The 15963-nt window shown below is 42.6% G+C and overlaps 1 protein-coding gene across 1 annotated transcript in view; it reads left to right on the forward strand.

Annotated features, from left to right (window-relative positions):
* HEG1 (heart development protein with EGF like domains 1) overlaps window positions 1–15963 on the forward strand; it is an 87940-nt gene that overhangs the window by 21033 nt on the left and 50944 nt on the right. Inside the window, exons 3-4 of the mRNA XM_047100436.1 lie at window positions 7069–7356; window positions 9019–9300. Coding sequence (XP_046956392.1) covers window positions 7069–7356; window positions 9019–9300 — 570 coding nt within the window. The remainder of the gene's footprint in view (window positions 1–7068; window positions 7357–9018; window positions 9301–15963) is intronic.

Here is a 15963-nt window from a genome sequence, read left to right on the forward strand (position 1 = left end):
AGACCTAGAGTCCTTTTACCAAGATACCAACTTTTTTGTTCTTTTTCTTAGGAGATGCTTTTTTTTTTTTTAAGTTTATTTTTAGGAATCTCTACACCCAACATGGGGCTTGAACTCACAGCCCTGAGATCAAGAGTCGCATGCTCTTCCAAGTGAGCCAAGCCAGGCACCCCAGGAGATGCAGGTTTTTAAACAGATATATATGTATATATATGTTTATGTGTATGTATGTATGCATGTGTATATATATATATATATATATGCATATTTATTTATGTTTATATATATATTTTTAATGTTTATTTTCTTTTTGAGAGAGAGAGCATGAGTAGGAGAGGCAGAGAGAGGGAGAGAGAATCCCAAGCAGGCTCCGTGCTGTCAGTGCAGAGCCAAATGCAGGGCTCAGACTCACAAACTGTAAGATCATGACCTGAGCCGAAATCAAGAGTTGCATGCTTAACCACCTGAGCCACCCAGGTGCCCCTAAACACATCTATTTTTAATAACATAAGGTCATATGGTACATGCCATTTTTTAATTTATATTTTTAATTAACTGTACAGGGTGAACATAGTACATATCTAAAACTGTATCAATAATATATTTTGGTCAGCCCTTTAAAATCTTGTTGTCTTATAATTACTTACAAGTTCCTATTGCAGAAATTTAGGTTGTTTCTAATTTTCATTATTATAAACAATGCTGTGGTAAACTTCCCTGTGCCTGAATCTGTGCATATCCTTAAGAATTTCCTTGAAATTAATTTCCAGAAATGGAATTCCTGGGTCGAAATATATGCCTATTTTTAAGACTTTTGCAATGGATTGCGGAATTTCTCACCAGAATGTGCCAGTTACATTCTTACTGGTGTTGTGTGGAGGTGCCAGTCTGCTATGCCCGCAGTGACACTACATCTTATCATTTTTTGAGTCTTTGCCAATTTGATAGGCAAACATAAATTTATATAAAAAGTTGAAAAAAAGGCTTTTCTAGTTTACATTTGTATTTTATTTCTTTCCAACAATCCTGTCATGTATTTATTCTCAAATTATACATTTTCTTCTGTGAATCACATATTCATGTTCTTTGTGAGATGTACATCTTAGGAATTTTTTTAAGCTTATTTACTTTGAGAGAAAGAGCGGGGGAGAGGGGTCAGAGAGAGAGGGAGAGAGAGAACCGCAAGCGGGCTTCGTGCTGTCAGGGCAGAGCCCAGTGTGGGGCTCAAACTCATAACCGTGAGATCATGACCTGAGCCAAAATCTAGTCGGACCCTTAACCTTAGACTGAGCCACCCAAGTGCTCCGTACATCTTAGGAGTTTGAAAAACCTCACGTGTTAGGAATGCTAAACTTTTATCGTCCGCTGCAGGCATTTACCCTGGCTCGTTATCTAACTTCTTTGAATTTAAATTCTTATTTTTTATCAAACTCATACATAGTTTAAAGATCAAATATGTTTTATAAGGCTATTATAAAAAACACTGACCACTCCTACCACCAATCATTTTCCACTTCCCAGAATCAACCACTTTCAACCCTTTTAACAAGCTCTTTTAGTAATCCTGCCCATACCTCTCAGTAACATGCTTAAATTGCTATTTGTTGATTCATTGTTTTGGTTTTAGGCAATATTAATTAGTTTCTCTCAATGGAAATTTCATATTACTGCAAGCTCTACCAGTTGGAAGTGATACACTCTCTTTCTATTCTTCAGGGTCAGCTTGAGGAACTTGAAAATGCATTTTTTACACAGCTTAGAGTCACCCTTCAACACAACATGATTCTGGTTATGCCCTCCTGACTTCTGCGCTATTGTTATCCATGGTTTGCTCTATCTTGTTTTATTAATCCCACAAATGAGAAATTATTTTATAAATTCAACGTTGCTTTAGATTTATGCACATATTTACCATTTTCTTTGCTCATTATATCTTCTTGCCTCTTCTAGCTTTTATCTAGCATTGTTTTTCTTGCTTGACATAAAATTCTCCCTAATTTCCTTTTGTGGAGGTGGTTGATAAACTGAAATTTGACTGAAAATGTTTCTTTTTTGAAAGAGAGTCTCAGGATATTTTTCAAAGATAGTTTTACTGAATGTACAATATTTACCCACTGGTTTTGGACTTCCATTGTTGCTGTTGAGAAATCAGCTGTTAGTCTAATTGTCATCTTCTATACATGATTTGTCATTTTCCCTGTTCTGGTTGTTTTTAAGATGTACCTTGTCTGTGGTTTTCTGCAGTTTGACTATGATGTGAGTTTATATTTCTGTACTATTTTGTTTTCTAAGGATTTGTTGGGCTTCCTTAGTTTGAGGGAAATTCTCAGCCATTACCTTTTTGAATATCGCCATTTCTCTCTTTTCTCTCTTCTCCGCCTAGAACTCCAGTTATATATATATTGGACTTTCTCACTCCTATCTTCCTTGTCTCTTCCTCTCTTTTTCATATTTTCTATCTTTTTATATCATCTGGGTGTTCTCTCATCATCTGTCTTGTAATTATTAGTTCTTTTTTCAGTCGTATCTAAATCTGTCAAGTTTCCTAGTTTCAATCATTATATTTTATTCATTTTTAGAATTTCCATTTAGAGTTCTTTCACTTCTTTTGGCCATTATTTATAGTCTCTCTTTCTCTCATTTTTAGTTTCTTGTTTCTTTTTATGTATTTTATATACTTACATTCTTTGACTGATATTTCCAGCATTTGAAGGCTTTGCCTATCTAGGTTGCTGACTTTTACCCACTGATGCCTTTTTTCCTTTTATATTTTGTGCTTTTTGACAGTGATCTCTTATTCCTTAGAATTTTATCAATGAATGATAAAATCGGATTGAAGGTATGTTCATTTAGAGAGCATTCACATTTATTTCTGCAAAGCAAGAGGCACTGTGTATCTGAACCACTTTTCCTTCACACTAATGGGGTATATGTGGGTGCACATATGTGCATGTGTATTTGAGATATGATTTACATACCATAAAATGCACCCTCTTAAAGTATATAATTTAGTGGTTTTAGTATATTCACAAAGTTCAAGACCACTTTTAAAATATATCCTTGGCTTGAGGTTTAGACCATACAAGTATTGTGAGTTTGTGCTGCATACCCACATGAGGGCTACCTTTCTGGTTACAAATTCTTGAGTGAGATTTATTTTCCTTCATCTAAAACCAAGATCAAAGGCCACTTTTCCCTGCTGGCCCCCTTCTGCAGGGCAGATTTTTTTCCCCTATGTGTCTGACACCCATAGTATAGCCCTAGTCCCAGCTTCATACAGTCTGAGTTTCCTCTCAGACTCTCTCCTTAAGAGTTTTGTCTCCTATCCCCTACATCCTCCTAATAATCAGACCAGAAGTTCAAGCTCACAAAAGTTGAGCAGGTGCCCCAGGGCAGCTTCTAACTGCCGAGAATTAGCTCACTTCTCTGTATTCCAGCTCTTGGTTCATGTTTGGCCTTAGAAGATGTGATTCTTTACTTACTTGCCAACTCAGCAATGCATTTAGAAATATTTTGTAAAACATATTTTATTTAGTATATTTCGTTTATAGTGGTAGGATGATTTGGGACAATGCAAGACTACGGTCTGCCTTTTTTGTTTTGTTTATAGGGTACATTTTCTTTTTCCTTCTTCCATCTTTTGTCACCCCTCCAGGGAGACAGCATGGTTCAGTGTGACTCATGTCTTGTCTTTATGTGGCCATTCCGTACCTTCTAAAGACTGCAGTGGAACTCCTAGGGACATTCCCAGTTCTGTGAAGAAGGGCATGTTGCTGCTTCGTCAGCCATGGGCTTCCTCAGAGGCTCAACAATAGCCAAGTGTCACACTCATCTTAAGGCTACAATAGAGCAAAATTCATTTTCTTCCTTTGCTCATGGCTTACCAGCTTCCAGGCATTGGTTTTGGGTCGCCTCTACCTCCCCACATCACTTTTTTTCTGGCTTCTTTTAAGAACAGTCTCTCTTCATTGTGCCCAAATGACCAGGAGGATAGAGAGAGCATCCTCAGACCCTTTCACCTTATCTGGAGAGGACAATTTGCCTTGCAGCTCAAATAGAAAGAACAAAGGGAACATGTCGTGTGGGTCTCTGGTCTCAAGTTGAAATTGTGGACTTGGTGGCTGCCCCTGGAAGCACCCCTCCAAATCCCATTTTCAGGTGAATGTGGTCCTTGCCTGTCTGGGGCTGGACCCCAGAGGAACCCAGATGCTTGGCAACGTCCCTCCCCTCTCCAGGAAGTTTCTGTTAATTATCAATTACGGGAAACAGAATAGGAAGCATGAAAGCAGCGATTCTCAAGGGATTTGGGGAGGAAAGGGTTCCTTTAGGAAAGTTTGTCAGAATCTCTTATGGAAGATTTAAAAATCACTACCCCTCCAACCCCAATAAATGAGCCATACTTCTGGTGGGAGTGGACCAGGGTGGAGGAAATGTGGAGAACCATTGACCTAGAACTGCATTGTCCAGTGTTGTAGCCACTAGCCACATGTGGCTGTTGTGCTCTTGAAGTACAGCTAGTATCATACTCTGGAATTTACAGGTGTAATACCAAAAGAAGAATGCAAAGTATCTCAATTTTTATATCAATTACATATTGAAATGCTACTATTTTGAATGTGTCAGAGTATGTAAAGTATTTATTAAAATTAATTTCCTCTGTTACTTTTAAGTTTATATATTTATTTTGAGAGAGAGAGAGAGAAAGAGAGAGAGAGAGAGAGAGAGCATGAGTAGGGGGAGGGGAGAGAGACAGGGAGAGAGAGAATCAGAATCCCAAGCAGGCTCCAAGCTGTCAATGCAGAGCCCAGCGTGGGGCTTGAAGTCATGAACTGTAAGATCACCTGACCTGAGCCGAAATGAAGTCAGTCACCCAACTGACTGAGCCACCCAGGCGCCCCTCATCTGTTACTTTTTAAAGTAAACTTACATATGTGGTTTGCATTTGTGTCTTACTTTATACATCTCTTAGTGCTGATCTAGAAGGTAACTCGTTCGTTTTGGGAAAGTGTGATATTTTGAGCTGAACCATAGGTTCTGCCTGCAGCCGCTACTAGTCAGATGGCTGGCCATGTTTTGCCTGACTCATACAGATAGAAGTGACTTCATTCATTCCCACCGAGGTCTCTCAGCAGTGCTCACAGCCCCTGGTCCTAAGCAGAACGAAAAATATCCTTCCCAAATGAGGAAAATAAAAATAGGTTTTTAAGGGACCCATGTAATCAGCAATAACTTTAAATGGTCCTTGTCCTCATTGCTTTCTCTAGAAACTCATTAAACTCTGTGCCCTCCAATTAGCACATGTATTTCATATTCACTTCTACATTAGCTTGGATATCCAGGGAAGTGGCTCTTAAAATGTGGTCTGTATTTTGGTCCTGGTTTCAGGAGCTGACACCCCAGCAGTGGTGGGGCTCCCTCTTCCAAGCCGTGGCTGCGTCGTGTGCACACATCTTCAGAGTAACAAGGCACCCTCCTTGGGCTGGACTTGGGCATCCCACCAACCTGCTCTGACTCTGAACCCCCTGCCTTGATAAATGATACCTAATTCCACAGATGGTTGCTTCTGCGCCCGGTTTCCCCTCAACTTTCACCTGATCTTGATGTTTGTAACTCATGCCCTCTCTGCCATCATGTTGGGCAATATGGCAGAAAATGATCACTTCAGTATATTTCCCGACTAATCTAAATCCATCCCCTAATTCATAAATGTCAAATAACAGTCCGTACTAATAAGCAACCTTTCCTCAACACCCCTGTGCTGGAAGCGAGGGGGAACAGGAGGATTTGTTACCACGTGCTTTGTCCTGAGCACTGGGCACAGCTGAATGCTCAGGGGCTTGGGCGGGGAGCAGGCTGTCAGGTGACTTGGGCAAGGAATATGAGCCTCCGCCCCGCACCTCCTCTGCCTCCCGGGCAGAGTTGGAGAAGAGCACCTACCTCGACATTGCACAAGGATTGAACAAATGAGGACATGTCGAGAACATACATCCGTGGTTGGCATGCACACACATACATGATTGCTGTTATTTTTTTTTTTTTAACAAAATGAGACTATACTCTCAATTCTATTTTGAAACTTTAAAAAATTTTTTTTAATGTTTTATTTTTGAGAGAGAGTGACAGCAGGGAAGGGGCAGAGAAAGGGAGACAGAGGCTCCGAAGTGGGCTCCACACTGACAGTAGAGAGCCCGATGTGGGGCTTGAATCCACAAATTGCGAGATCATGACCTGAGCTGAAGTCGGGCAGTTAACCAACCCGGCCACCCAGGGGCCCCTGAAACCTGTTGTTTTAACTCAATAATACCTGTAAAACGTCTTTATTTTTATAATATTTTAATACCTCATCATGTCCTTTCATATGGACATAATGCAACTGGTTTAATTGATCTGCGGCTGTAGGGTTTTCAGTTTTGTTTGTTCCTTCCTTCCTTCTATTCTTCCTTCCTTTCTTTTTTGCTATTATAAACAATGACATCATGACCATCAGTGCAGCTAAATTTTTGTCCACATTCTTGAGTATTTCCTTAGGATAAATTCAAGGAAAACAAAAGCACTGCATCAAACCTATTTACATTACGAAGGTTTTGGTAACATTGCCAAATCCTTCACATGTTTTTCCAGAATTAGGCATGTCCCACCTCCCACCCCCTGCCTGCAAGAGTAGGTGTCAGGATCGAGAGCTGCCAGCTTTTACCCTCCTACCATGCAGAAGACACAATTCACAACCTTGATGCATGCGAGTGCTTCCTTCCCCCTGCTCACACCTGACCTGCATCCCCTGCACCCCTCCCGGAGCCTGCCTGGATCCCAGAGCTTCAGGTCCTCTCCCCTGAGCCCTGTATTGGTCTCTTTCTGTCCGTTTTCATCATTTATTCCACTGACTGTAAAATTCAATACTACATAGTATTGTTGCTACATAATTTCTCCCACTGCATTGTAAGAATAATTACTGTGCAGAAAAAAGAAAGGGGAAATTATTCTACCTGAATCCACTTCTTTACTGAGTATCTGCTCATGGCAGACAGAGAACCAGCAGGCTCTTACTGATCCATTTTCTTATTGTTTCAGCTGTGGTAAGGAACCACTGGCCAGAAAGTAGCACCAAACCCCACATAGAAAACATCACCATTCATCAGAACCAAATGGACTTTTCAACGGTGGTCTCCAAGGAGGGCGTGATGACTCAGACCCCCAGAAAGAGCCACACTTCTTCAGATGCTCCAGAAAACTTCATTCCACAAACTGAAGCAGCAGATGCTAGAGGAAGAAATGACTCTTCCAGGAAAACAAATTTCACCATTTCCCCTGTTGGGTCTGACACAGCAACAGCTCTGACTTCCCAGAGCCTCACCAGAGGTGAGTTTGTGCCAACGATGCTCATTTCATTCATGTATGTCCGGTCCTGGAAGATGAAGTTTTTGCCAGTCTCCCTCTTCCCCATCCTGAGTGCCCATCCAAGGGTCCTGGGCTGGGGTAGCTCACCCCTGTGGCTCAGGCTCCATCTGTGGCATGCTGTGATTAAGTGAGTTATCAGCATAGACCAGCTGAGGGTGCAGATTTGCCTACAGCCCCGAGCAGTCCTGGGAATTGACATTCCATGGCCAGACTGAGTCCAAAGGACACCCGCTGATCATGCCCCACACCACAGCCTCAGAGATACCAGATCTGGTCTGGTAGGCTGCGTGGCTGCCCAAATGGCGGTTCCTGCTTGAATCTGCACAGCTCGGTGGCTTGCCACTTCTAGCAAAAAGTTTCCAGAAATGGCTAGGGCTGGATGTGTAAGATTTGACTGAGGAAGGGAAGACACAGAAAACTGGCACCGCTTAGGTACCTACTGTATACCGACATATCTATTCTCTCAATTCTCACCGCAAGCCAATGAGGTCACATTATTCTCATTTTAGGAATTTGGAAACTGAGGGTAGAGATGGTAATTAATCAGAGGTGTATAGGTCAAACAGCTAATAGGTTTTAAAGCTGGGATTTGAGCCTAAGTCTGTATGTCTGAGCACGGTGGGAGGGATAGCTTAGGAGTGGGATGCACAGACCATGTGAGGAAAAGGACAGAAGTGTGGTCTTTTTGTGGAGTGGGAAGGCTGGCAGCTTCCCATGGGGGAGGATGTAAGTCACACATGGAGGAGAGGATAGTCGTGTGCATGGGGTGAGGAGGAGTCACAGAGGACTTAGAAAACCAGGCAGTTTAGATTTGGTGTTGTAGGAAGAGTCACCGAAGGTTTTTGAACAAGACAGTGACATGATTAAAGCGAATTTGGGGGGGATTCACCTGGCAGGCAGGTATAAGATGTCTGGGGTGGGAAATGGGGTAGAGTGAACCTGGCGTCAGGGGGACCACCCAGGCGGACATAGAAGTCCAGATGCCTGGTGCTAAGATCCATGGCCTGGTGGCCTCAGGGGTAGAGAGGAAGCAATTGGTAAAGACTCTTCACAAAGGAAAATTGATACGAACTTGATAACAGCCTAAAAGTAGAAGATGACGCCATCAAAGATGGCCCCCTGCTTTCATGAGCTTGTTGCAGGGGGTCGGGTTGAGGGACTCAATTCTATAGAGTACAAATGACAGTATTTTATGTTCCCTTCATGACATGATGGACACAGAGCTTAGATCTGCGCCTGATGCTGCCTGAGTTCGTTGGTCATCCAGGTTTTGGAAATTTTGTTTATGTTGAACTCAAGTAAATAATTCTGGGGCCAGCGTTATGGAATGTGAATGATGAATCATGGTGATCAGAGTCCTATCTTTGATCCCATATCATCTGATACTTAGCTTCATTGTGCCCCTTTTAGAGTAACTTCACCACAAAATGCAGCCTTTGTTTGTGAGATCTGAAAACAGTCTTTGTCTTGGTTTGTGATCTCTCACTCAGGAGTTAATTTTTCATAGAATGAATAATTGCTCTTAATTTGTTTTCATGGAGGTCAGAGGTGAGCCCACTCAAACATTATTCAGACATTTTGAAGTCTGCTGGTGGAATTTTAATTGTTGGTGTCTGCTTTCAGCGTTGGGGACACTTCGCTCACCATCCAGTTCAGGGTCAGAAGGAAGAACTGTCCCTTCTCACACTGAGAGCGGAACATCCCAAGGGTCCCTGGCAAGAGGAAAGCGGCTCCCCAAAGACGTGACTGTGCACACCCAACTGGCTGCCACTTGGGTTTTCAGCCAGGACCCTCTTCCTGCTTTAGAGATGGAAGAGGAGACCACGCTCTCTAGGAAGAGAAATTTTTCAGGACCAGTGCTCTCCAGGACACCGGCTCATTCCCCTCCCTCAGACCACCCCAGATGTGAGTGCTCCTATCCCAGTCTCACCTGCTGAAATCATTCAGAATAGAAGTAATAGATGCGTACAGCTTGCTAGTAACATACCTGTCACAGGGGCCGAGGCGAGGAGACATTAAAGACAAACGCAAAGTATTTGGGGGAAAAGTACCATCCGCACAATTTACCTTCATACTGAAGTTTGTCTTTAAATTTTTGTTAATATTTATACGTATTTGAGAGAGAGAGAGAGAGAGAGAGAGAGAGAGAGAAGAAGGGGCAGAGATAGAGGGAGACACAGAATCCGAAGCAGGCTCCAGGCTTTGAGCTGTCAGCACAGAGCCCGATGCGGGGCTCAAACTTATAAACTGTGAGATCATGACCCAATCCAAAGTCGGACACTTAACTGACTGGGTGGACTGAGCCACCCAGGTGCCCCTGAAGTTCGTCTTTAAAATATGTTCTCTTTAACTGCATAGGAAGGAAAATAGGAGTTGGTCAGGTGGCTGCTCTGGGCCTTTGTGTCCACCAACCCCTGCTTGTCCCCTCACCCCCTGCACACACGCACGTACACGCATCCAACAGGGACTAAGTGTTGTTGGTGTGTATCCTTTGCACCAGAGACCACGCTCTGGGGTGAGTGAACTGGTGAGCACTGAGTCATTTGATTAGGAGTTAGATTTGTGTTTCTTCGTTATGGCCAACTTGTTTCTTGCAATGGCAAAGATAACACAGATAAACATTTTGCTAGGCGTCATAGAAAAGAAACCCAGACAGTGCAGGTGTTTGCAAAGCTGCAGCAGTGGAGAACACGCCTCCTTGCCTTTTCAGCTCCTAGTCATCGTAAGGCCCCTCTCTGGCAGTTCCATGTCTAGTCTGGAACTGTTTTCAACCTTCTCATCCTCCACGCTATCCACCTTGTCGCATTAGTTCTCCAATACCTATCTGGTACTCAGTGTGTAACCCTCTTGAGGACACAGGCTATATTGATTACTTCTCTTGGGTTCCCTGCCATCCCAGGACAAGGTACAGTTGGTGAGTAATGGCGATTAGCATGTGCCCCAGTATCACAGGGCTCATCCAGCTACCGACCAAAGAGAATGCTGGAAACTCTGCCTGCCTTTTCTCTTCTCTTCTCTGAGGTTTTATTCAGAGTCTGTGCATGCCTTAGGAAGCAGCACAGAGAGGGCTGGAAATATTCTTGGAAATAGAGGTTAGACTGCCTTCAAAGTTGCCATTTCAAAATTGTTGTAGGTCACAGGTTTTTTAGAGGTACTAGGGGGTTCGGGTTTGTGTCACCAGAGCAAAAACGGAACCTGGAGGTCCTTTCTGTAATGCCTATTTAAAGCAGCCAATTCCTCCTCTATATACTCTGTATACAGTTTCTGCTGACTAGGTATGTATATAATTTATGATTCATGTTTTTGGGAGATTCCTTTTAAGATTATTCTTAAACATTGGTCAGATTGGATAAAAGCTACAAGCCTTTCCAGCTGCAAAGGTCTGTGGTTCAGTGATTTACAACCAACTTTACTAAATGGTGGAAAGGAAGCATTTTCTAGGAAGCTACACTTTGATTCTGGTCAAGGTCATTTAATATTTATAATTTAAATTCAACCCACTATAGTGGTTTATTTGAAAATCAGCCTGTTTCCAATTTTACCGGACTTGACCCTGTAGTCACCTGGATTTTTTGACATTAAAAAATAGTTGGCCTTCAAATTCCTTGAGCATTCATCCTTTTAGAACCTTATGCTTTTAGGGGCACCTGGCTGGTTCAGTCAGTAAAGCATGTGACTCTTGATCTCAGCATATAAATTTGAGCCCCACGTTGAGTGTACAGATTACCTAAAAATAAAATCTTAAAAAAAAAAAGAACGTCTTACTTTTAATTGTTGAAGAGTTCCACCATATCTTTCCTACTCCTTGAGTCTCTCACTGAGCATTTCTCTTCCTTTTTACTGAACTGGGTGTTCTGTGCTAGGTAGAGGCCCAACTCCCTCTGAGATACTAGACGCTAGGTCCCTAAGTGCTGTTAAATGAGGGAATAGCCAGGCACCCAGGACTGTCTAGATCTAGCCTGCCAGCCTCCCCTCCTCCCTGCGGGGAAGCTGAGAGGGGGACGTGCACAGAGACCTGAAGCCATATGGGAAGCAAAATTCTGCTTTTACTTTCCAATCTGGGCTACTAGCTGCTAACCCCCTAACCAGCACTCCGGTATACCTCCTCCCTCCACCCCTTAAATCTGAATTCTGACACTTTACTATCCCTGCCTAACGACAGGATTGAGGGGCTCAAGGCACACATGTAGGAGCACTGAGGGAGCAGGTAGGACTTGCCAGAGGCAGGCTCGGAGGGGACCCAGCTGGCACTCTGTAGAAGGGAAGTGAAGAGAGAGGGAGGTGGGGGCGTGTGTCTGTTGACACTTGGCTGCTCCATCCACCAGTAAACGTGACCCAGTGAAAGTCCTGGCACTTAGGCCGGTCAGATGAGCCGTGCTCCTCTGGAGGTGAACATTAGCGCGGCCACCAGGAGCCTGGCCTGGGGAGATGGGCTCCCTATTAGAAACATGAAGGGATTCGACCAGATGATCCTAAACATCCTTTCTAGCTCCAGCATCTGTTATTCCAAACACATTCAGCCTTTGTGTTCTGTGCCTCCTTTCTCTCCTCGCTCTGCTACACAGAAACGTGCGTGTAGCACCGCCTCGTCTGAGGTCTGGCTAGCCAGGAGTTCCCTGCCTCCGAAAATAAATTGTATGCCAGGGATGGATGCATTAAAGCAGGGATAGGCCCAGACAGCTAAATCAGATTTTTAAAAAGCGATCAGAAGCCTTTTGAAATTATTTTTCTTGCTGCTTTATATCTTCCTGTACTTTCCATATGTTCTGTAATGAACATGTACTATTTGATCATTGGGGGAAAAGTAAGTACAGCAGCTCACAGGGGGAAAAGTTCTCTTTTGAAGGCAGAAAGATATCTGTGTATATTGAATTGTGTGAGAATGGCTATAGTTGAGCACTAAATTTAGTACTGAGCTTCCTGGAAACGAGGGCACAAAGGGAAACCGGGTGGGGCATGTGATCATTGCCAGATAAAGTAAGCATACAATTTCATCCACAGGCATGAGTGTTTTGAGGGCAGTGAATTTTTTTTTTTAATTTTTTAAAATTTACATCCAAATTAGTTAGCATATAGTGCAACAATGATTTCAGGAGTAGGTTCATTAATGCCCCTTACCCATTTAGCCCATCCCCCCTCCCACAACCCCTCCAGCAACCCTCAGTTTGTTCTCCATATTTATGAGTCTCTTCTGTTTTGTCCTCCTCCCTGTTTTTATATTAGTTTTGTTTCCCTTCCCTTATGTTCATCTGTTTTTTCTCTTAAAGTCCTCATATAAGTGAAGCCATATGATTTTTGTCTTTCTCTGACTGACTAATTTCACTTAGCATAATACCCTCCAGTTCCATCCACGTCATTGCAAATGGCAAGATTTCATTCCTTTTGATTGCCGAGTAATATTCCATTGTGTGTGTGTGTGTGTGTGTGTGTGTGTGTGTGTGTGTGTATATACCACATCTTCTTTATCCATTCATCCATCAATGGACATTTGGGCTCTTTCCATACTTTGGCTATTGTTGATAGTGCTGCTGTAAACATGGGGGTGCATGTGCCCCTTCAAAACAGCACACCTATATCCCGTGGATAAATGCCTAGTAGTGCAATTGCTAGGTTGTAGGATAGTTCTATTTTTAGTTTTAGTTTTTAGTTTGAGGAACCTCCATACTGTTTTCCAGAGTGGCTGCACCAGCTTGCATTCCGATGGGGGCAGTGAATTCTAAGAGGACTATTTATATAAGGAATGTTGAGACTCGTAATAGAAAAATGCCATCAGTTGCTGTTCTGAGGAAATTGTGCTAATGTTCTTTAAAAGGTGATATTTTATATAGATTCTCAGTAGGAGCTGAGGGTGTAATAATGGGTCTCAACTCATGAAAGTACTTCTGTGGGTAGCTGAGCTAATGTGGTCCAGGTAAATTGCTTTGTGGTGATTTCACTTTGTAAAGGAAGAGAGCATAAATAACTCAGAAGATTGTAGACTTAGTGTATCTTTCTCAACTATCAGCCACTTCAGCTGGATTTTTGGCAGGTTCTGGACAGCAGTCAAGCCAAGGTTGAGCACTTGCTGCATGCCTGAGGTTCCAGCATTTTCTGTTGTGGTTGGAGAGTGATGTACATACTTTTACCAGATGAGTGGGCATTCTTTCCACCTCCTGTTATAAAGATTAGGGAACTTGGCTTGTTTCTGCTCCCAAATGGATGGTCTTCCCATTTTTGAATGGGTGCTTCAAGAGTAGAAATGAGCAAGGAAGGACAGTTATTAAATAACCAATATTGCTGGCCTGTCGATTGGAAACATGGCAGATTTCCCCCAGATGTGTTCAGCAGGTGCTCATTGAATAGTAAAAGTGGTGGTTATAGATGAACTTTTAACTTTTTCTCCTTTTCACCACTTGTATAGAAGCATTCGTACTGCTCCATAGCTTTACCATGAGGATTAAATGAGATTATGTAAATCAAGTACTTAGCACAATGTACAAAGGTATATATAAAATACGGGCGCATTGTACTTGGTCGGTAAATGGCAGCTTTTAATAATGCTGATGAGATGGTGAAGCAGCATTCCATGGGGCCCCAGTCAGGGAGAGAGAACGCAGCCATTTTCCTTTTGTGGCTTTCAGCATTTGTGACTTCTGTAATTGCGTCTCTGTGGCCATCGATTTGCTATACAGGTCTGGAGGCTGAGTCCAATATAGCTGCCGCTGTACAGTGAATCAATGAAATAATGCAGTTGACTGGGGATGAGAGTGATTTGAAAGAGCACCCAGCAACCGAGGAGGTTGAAAACGGGCAGATTTAGACGATGATTCTGATGACGTTAGGTCCTAAGAGGCTAAGTAGCTAGTGAGGATTTGGGGCATACATATATGATGGGTTCCTTTTTTTTTATACTAATGCGTTTTTATTTGGTTGTTTATGTTTTTCAGCGAGGGGGATGGTTAGGTCAGCTGGGACTCCGCTTTGGGGTCCCGTCTATTTGTGTGGCTTGCTTACCCCTTCATTTCGCTTTCATTGTGGCCCAGTGTCCAGAACTGCCTGCTGTGTTCTAGGTATATATAGTACAGGTTCCATGGTTTGTACAAGAGTAAGAGGAGCCTTTATTTCCTGGCGCTCTTGCTCTCTCTCTAATTATATTTAATATTTATCTGTGCTTTTGGTCACAACTACACATAGGACTGGTCTTCAAGGGACCATTTATAATGGCAAGTTAATTCTGCCCTTTCAGGGTCAAAAATAACAGCTTGAAACCTTTCATTATAAAGGTATAGAGTTACTTTTTATTATTTTTGGCTTGAAAAGAAAAATGTTTTCTCTTGCCTTTGGATCTTGCCTGCCATGTTTCTTCCCACTCACCAAGCTTTCCTGCAGTTTATTCCTGTTTGGAATGAGCACGTCAGTGTGCCCTTCCGGAGGCCAGTTCTCAGGGTATCCTTTGGAAAGTTCTTTGTGGAAGGGAGACATGAGCAAGCCACCTGTACTCCTGTGGAACAGGCTGCGCATTTTGACCAAAATGGCCTATCAATCCATTTTTGAGGTTCTTGGAAAATTAATCCAGTGTCTGCCATCCTGCCATCCTTTTCATCAGAAAAACTGTTCCCCGCCTGGAGTCTTCGACTTGCTCGTGGTCCACTGGGGTAGTATGTAAGCTTGAGAGTCGGTGTCCAAAGCCTAATGAGGCTAACTACAATAATGAAGCTTGTTTGCTTTTGGATGGAATTAAATCAAATCAGTGGGGTAACACTGAGTATCTCCTGCTGATCAGAAGCTCTGTTACTTCTTAAATGCAGTTCAGTTTATAGTCTTTCAGAACATAAGGGTTACGGTGGCCATGAGGTGGGAAATAATAAAGAACCCTTAATGGTGACAAGGCCAGAAATTATTGCTCTAGGCTAGTATTGTTCCCACTGTGGTCTGTGGAGCCCTGGCCTCCCCAGTGGTGACCTGGGGGCTGGGCTCCTACCACCACCTTACTTTTATTCATTTTTTACGTACGGGTTTTACTTTATACTAGCATTTGAACAAAAGGGTTACATTGCTAAAATAAAACAAAACAAAAACCTGTACCTTATCACAATGGCCTGTCCCTACATGATCTATAAGGTGGAATTCAAGAGTACAAGTTTTTACCTTCCTCTATAAAAGCCAAGGCAAAGAATTTCTAGAGGCTTTGTTCCATTTTCTTTTCAGCCAGAGCCGAAGCTTTTCATTGTGCTTGAAGGACCTGACTGCTTCTTCACTGAACTCTGTGAAAATCAGAACCTGTGAAGAGAGAGTGTCAAATGTGTTTATCTATATTAGGTCTACATTATCTAGATTTATCCAACAAAATGTAATAAACATTATTTGTATCTAGATACATTCCCTGATTTTCTTAAACCCTTGAGGAATCTTTTTTTTAAGTGTTTTTTTTTTCTTTTATGTTTGTTTACTTTTAAGAGAGAGAGAGAGAGACAGCATGAGTGAGGGAGGGGCAGAGAGAAAGAGGGAGACACAGAATCCAAAGCAGGCTCCAGGCTCTGAGCTATCCGCACAGAGCCCAACGCAGGGCTCAAACTCACAGACCACAAA

The sequence above is a fragment of the Lynx rufus genome, unplaced genomic scaffold (assembly GCF_022079265.1).
Source record: "Lynx rufus isolate CCGP_SWC_20201006 ecotype Redwood Valley unplaced genomic scaffold, mLynRuf1.p SCAF_5, whole genome shotgun sequence".
In the NCBI taxonomy this organism is placed as follows: Eukaryota; Metazoa; Chordata; class Mammalia; order Carnivora; family Felidae; genus Lynx; species Lynx rufus.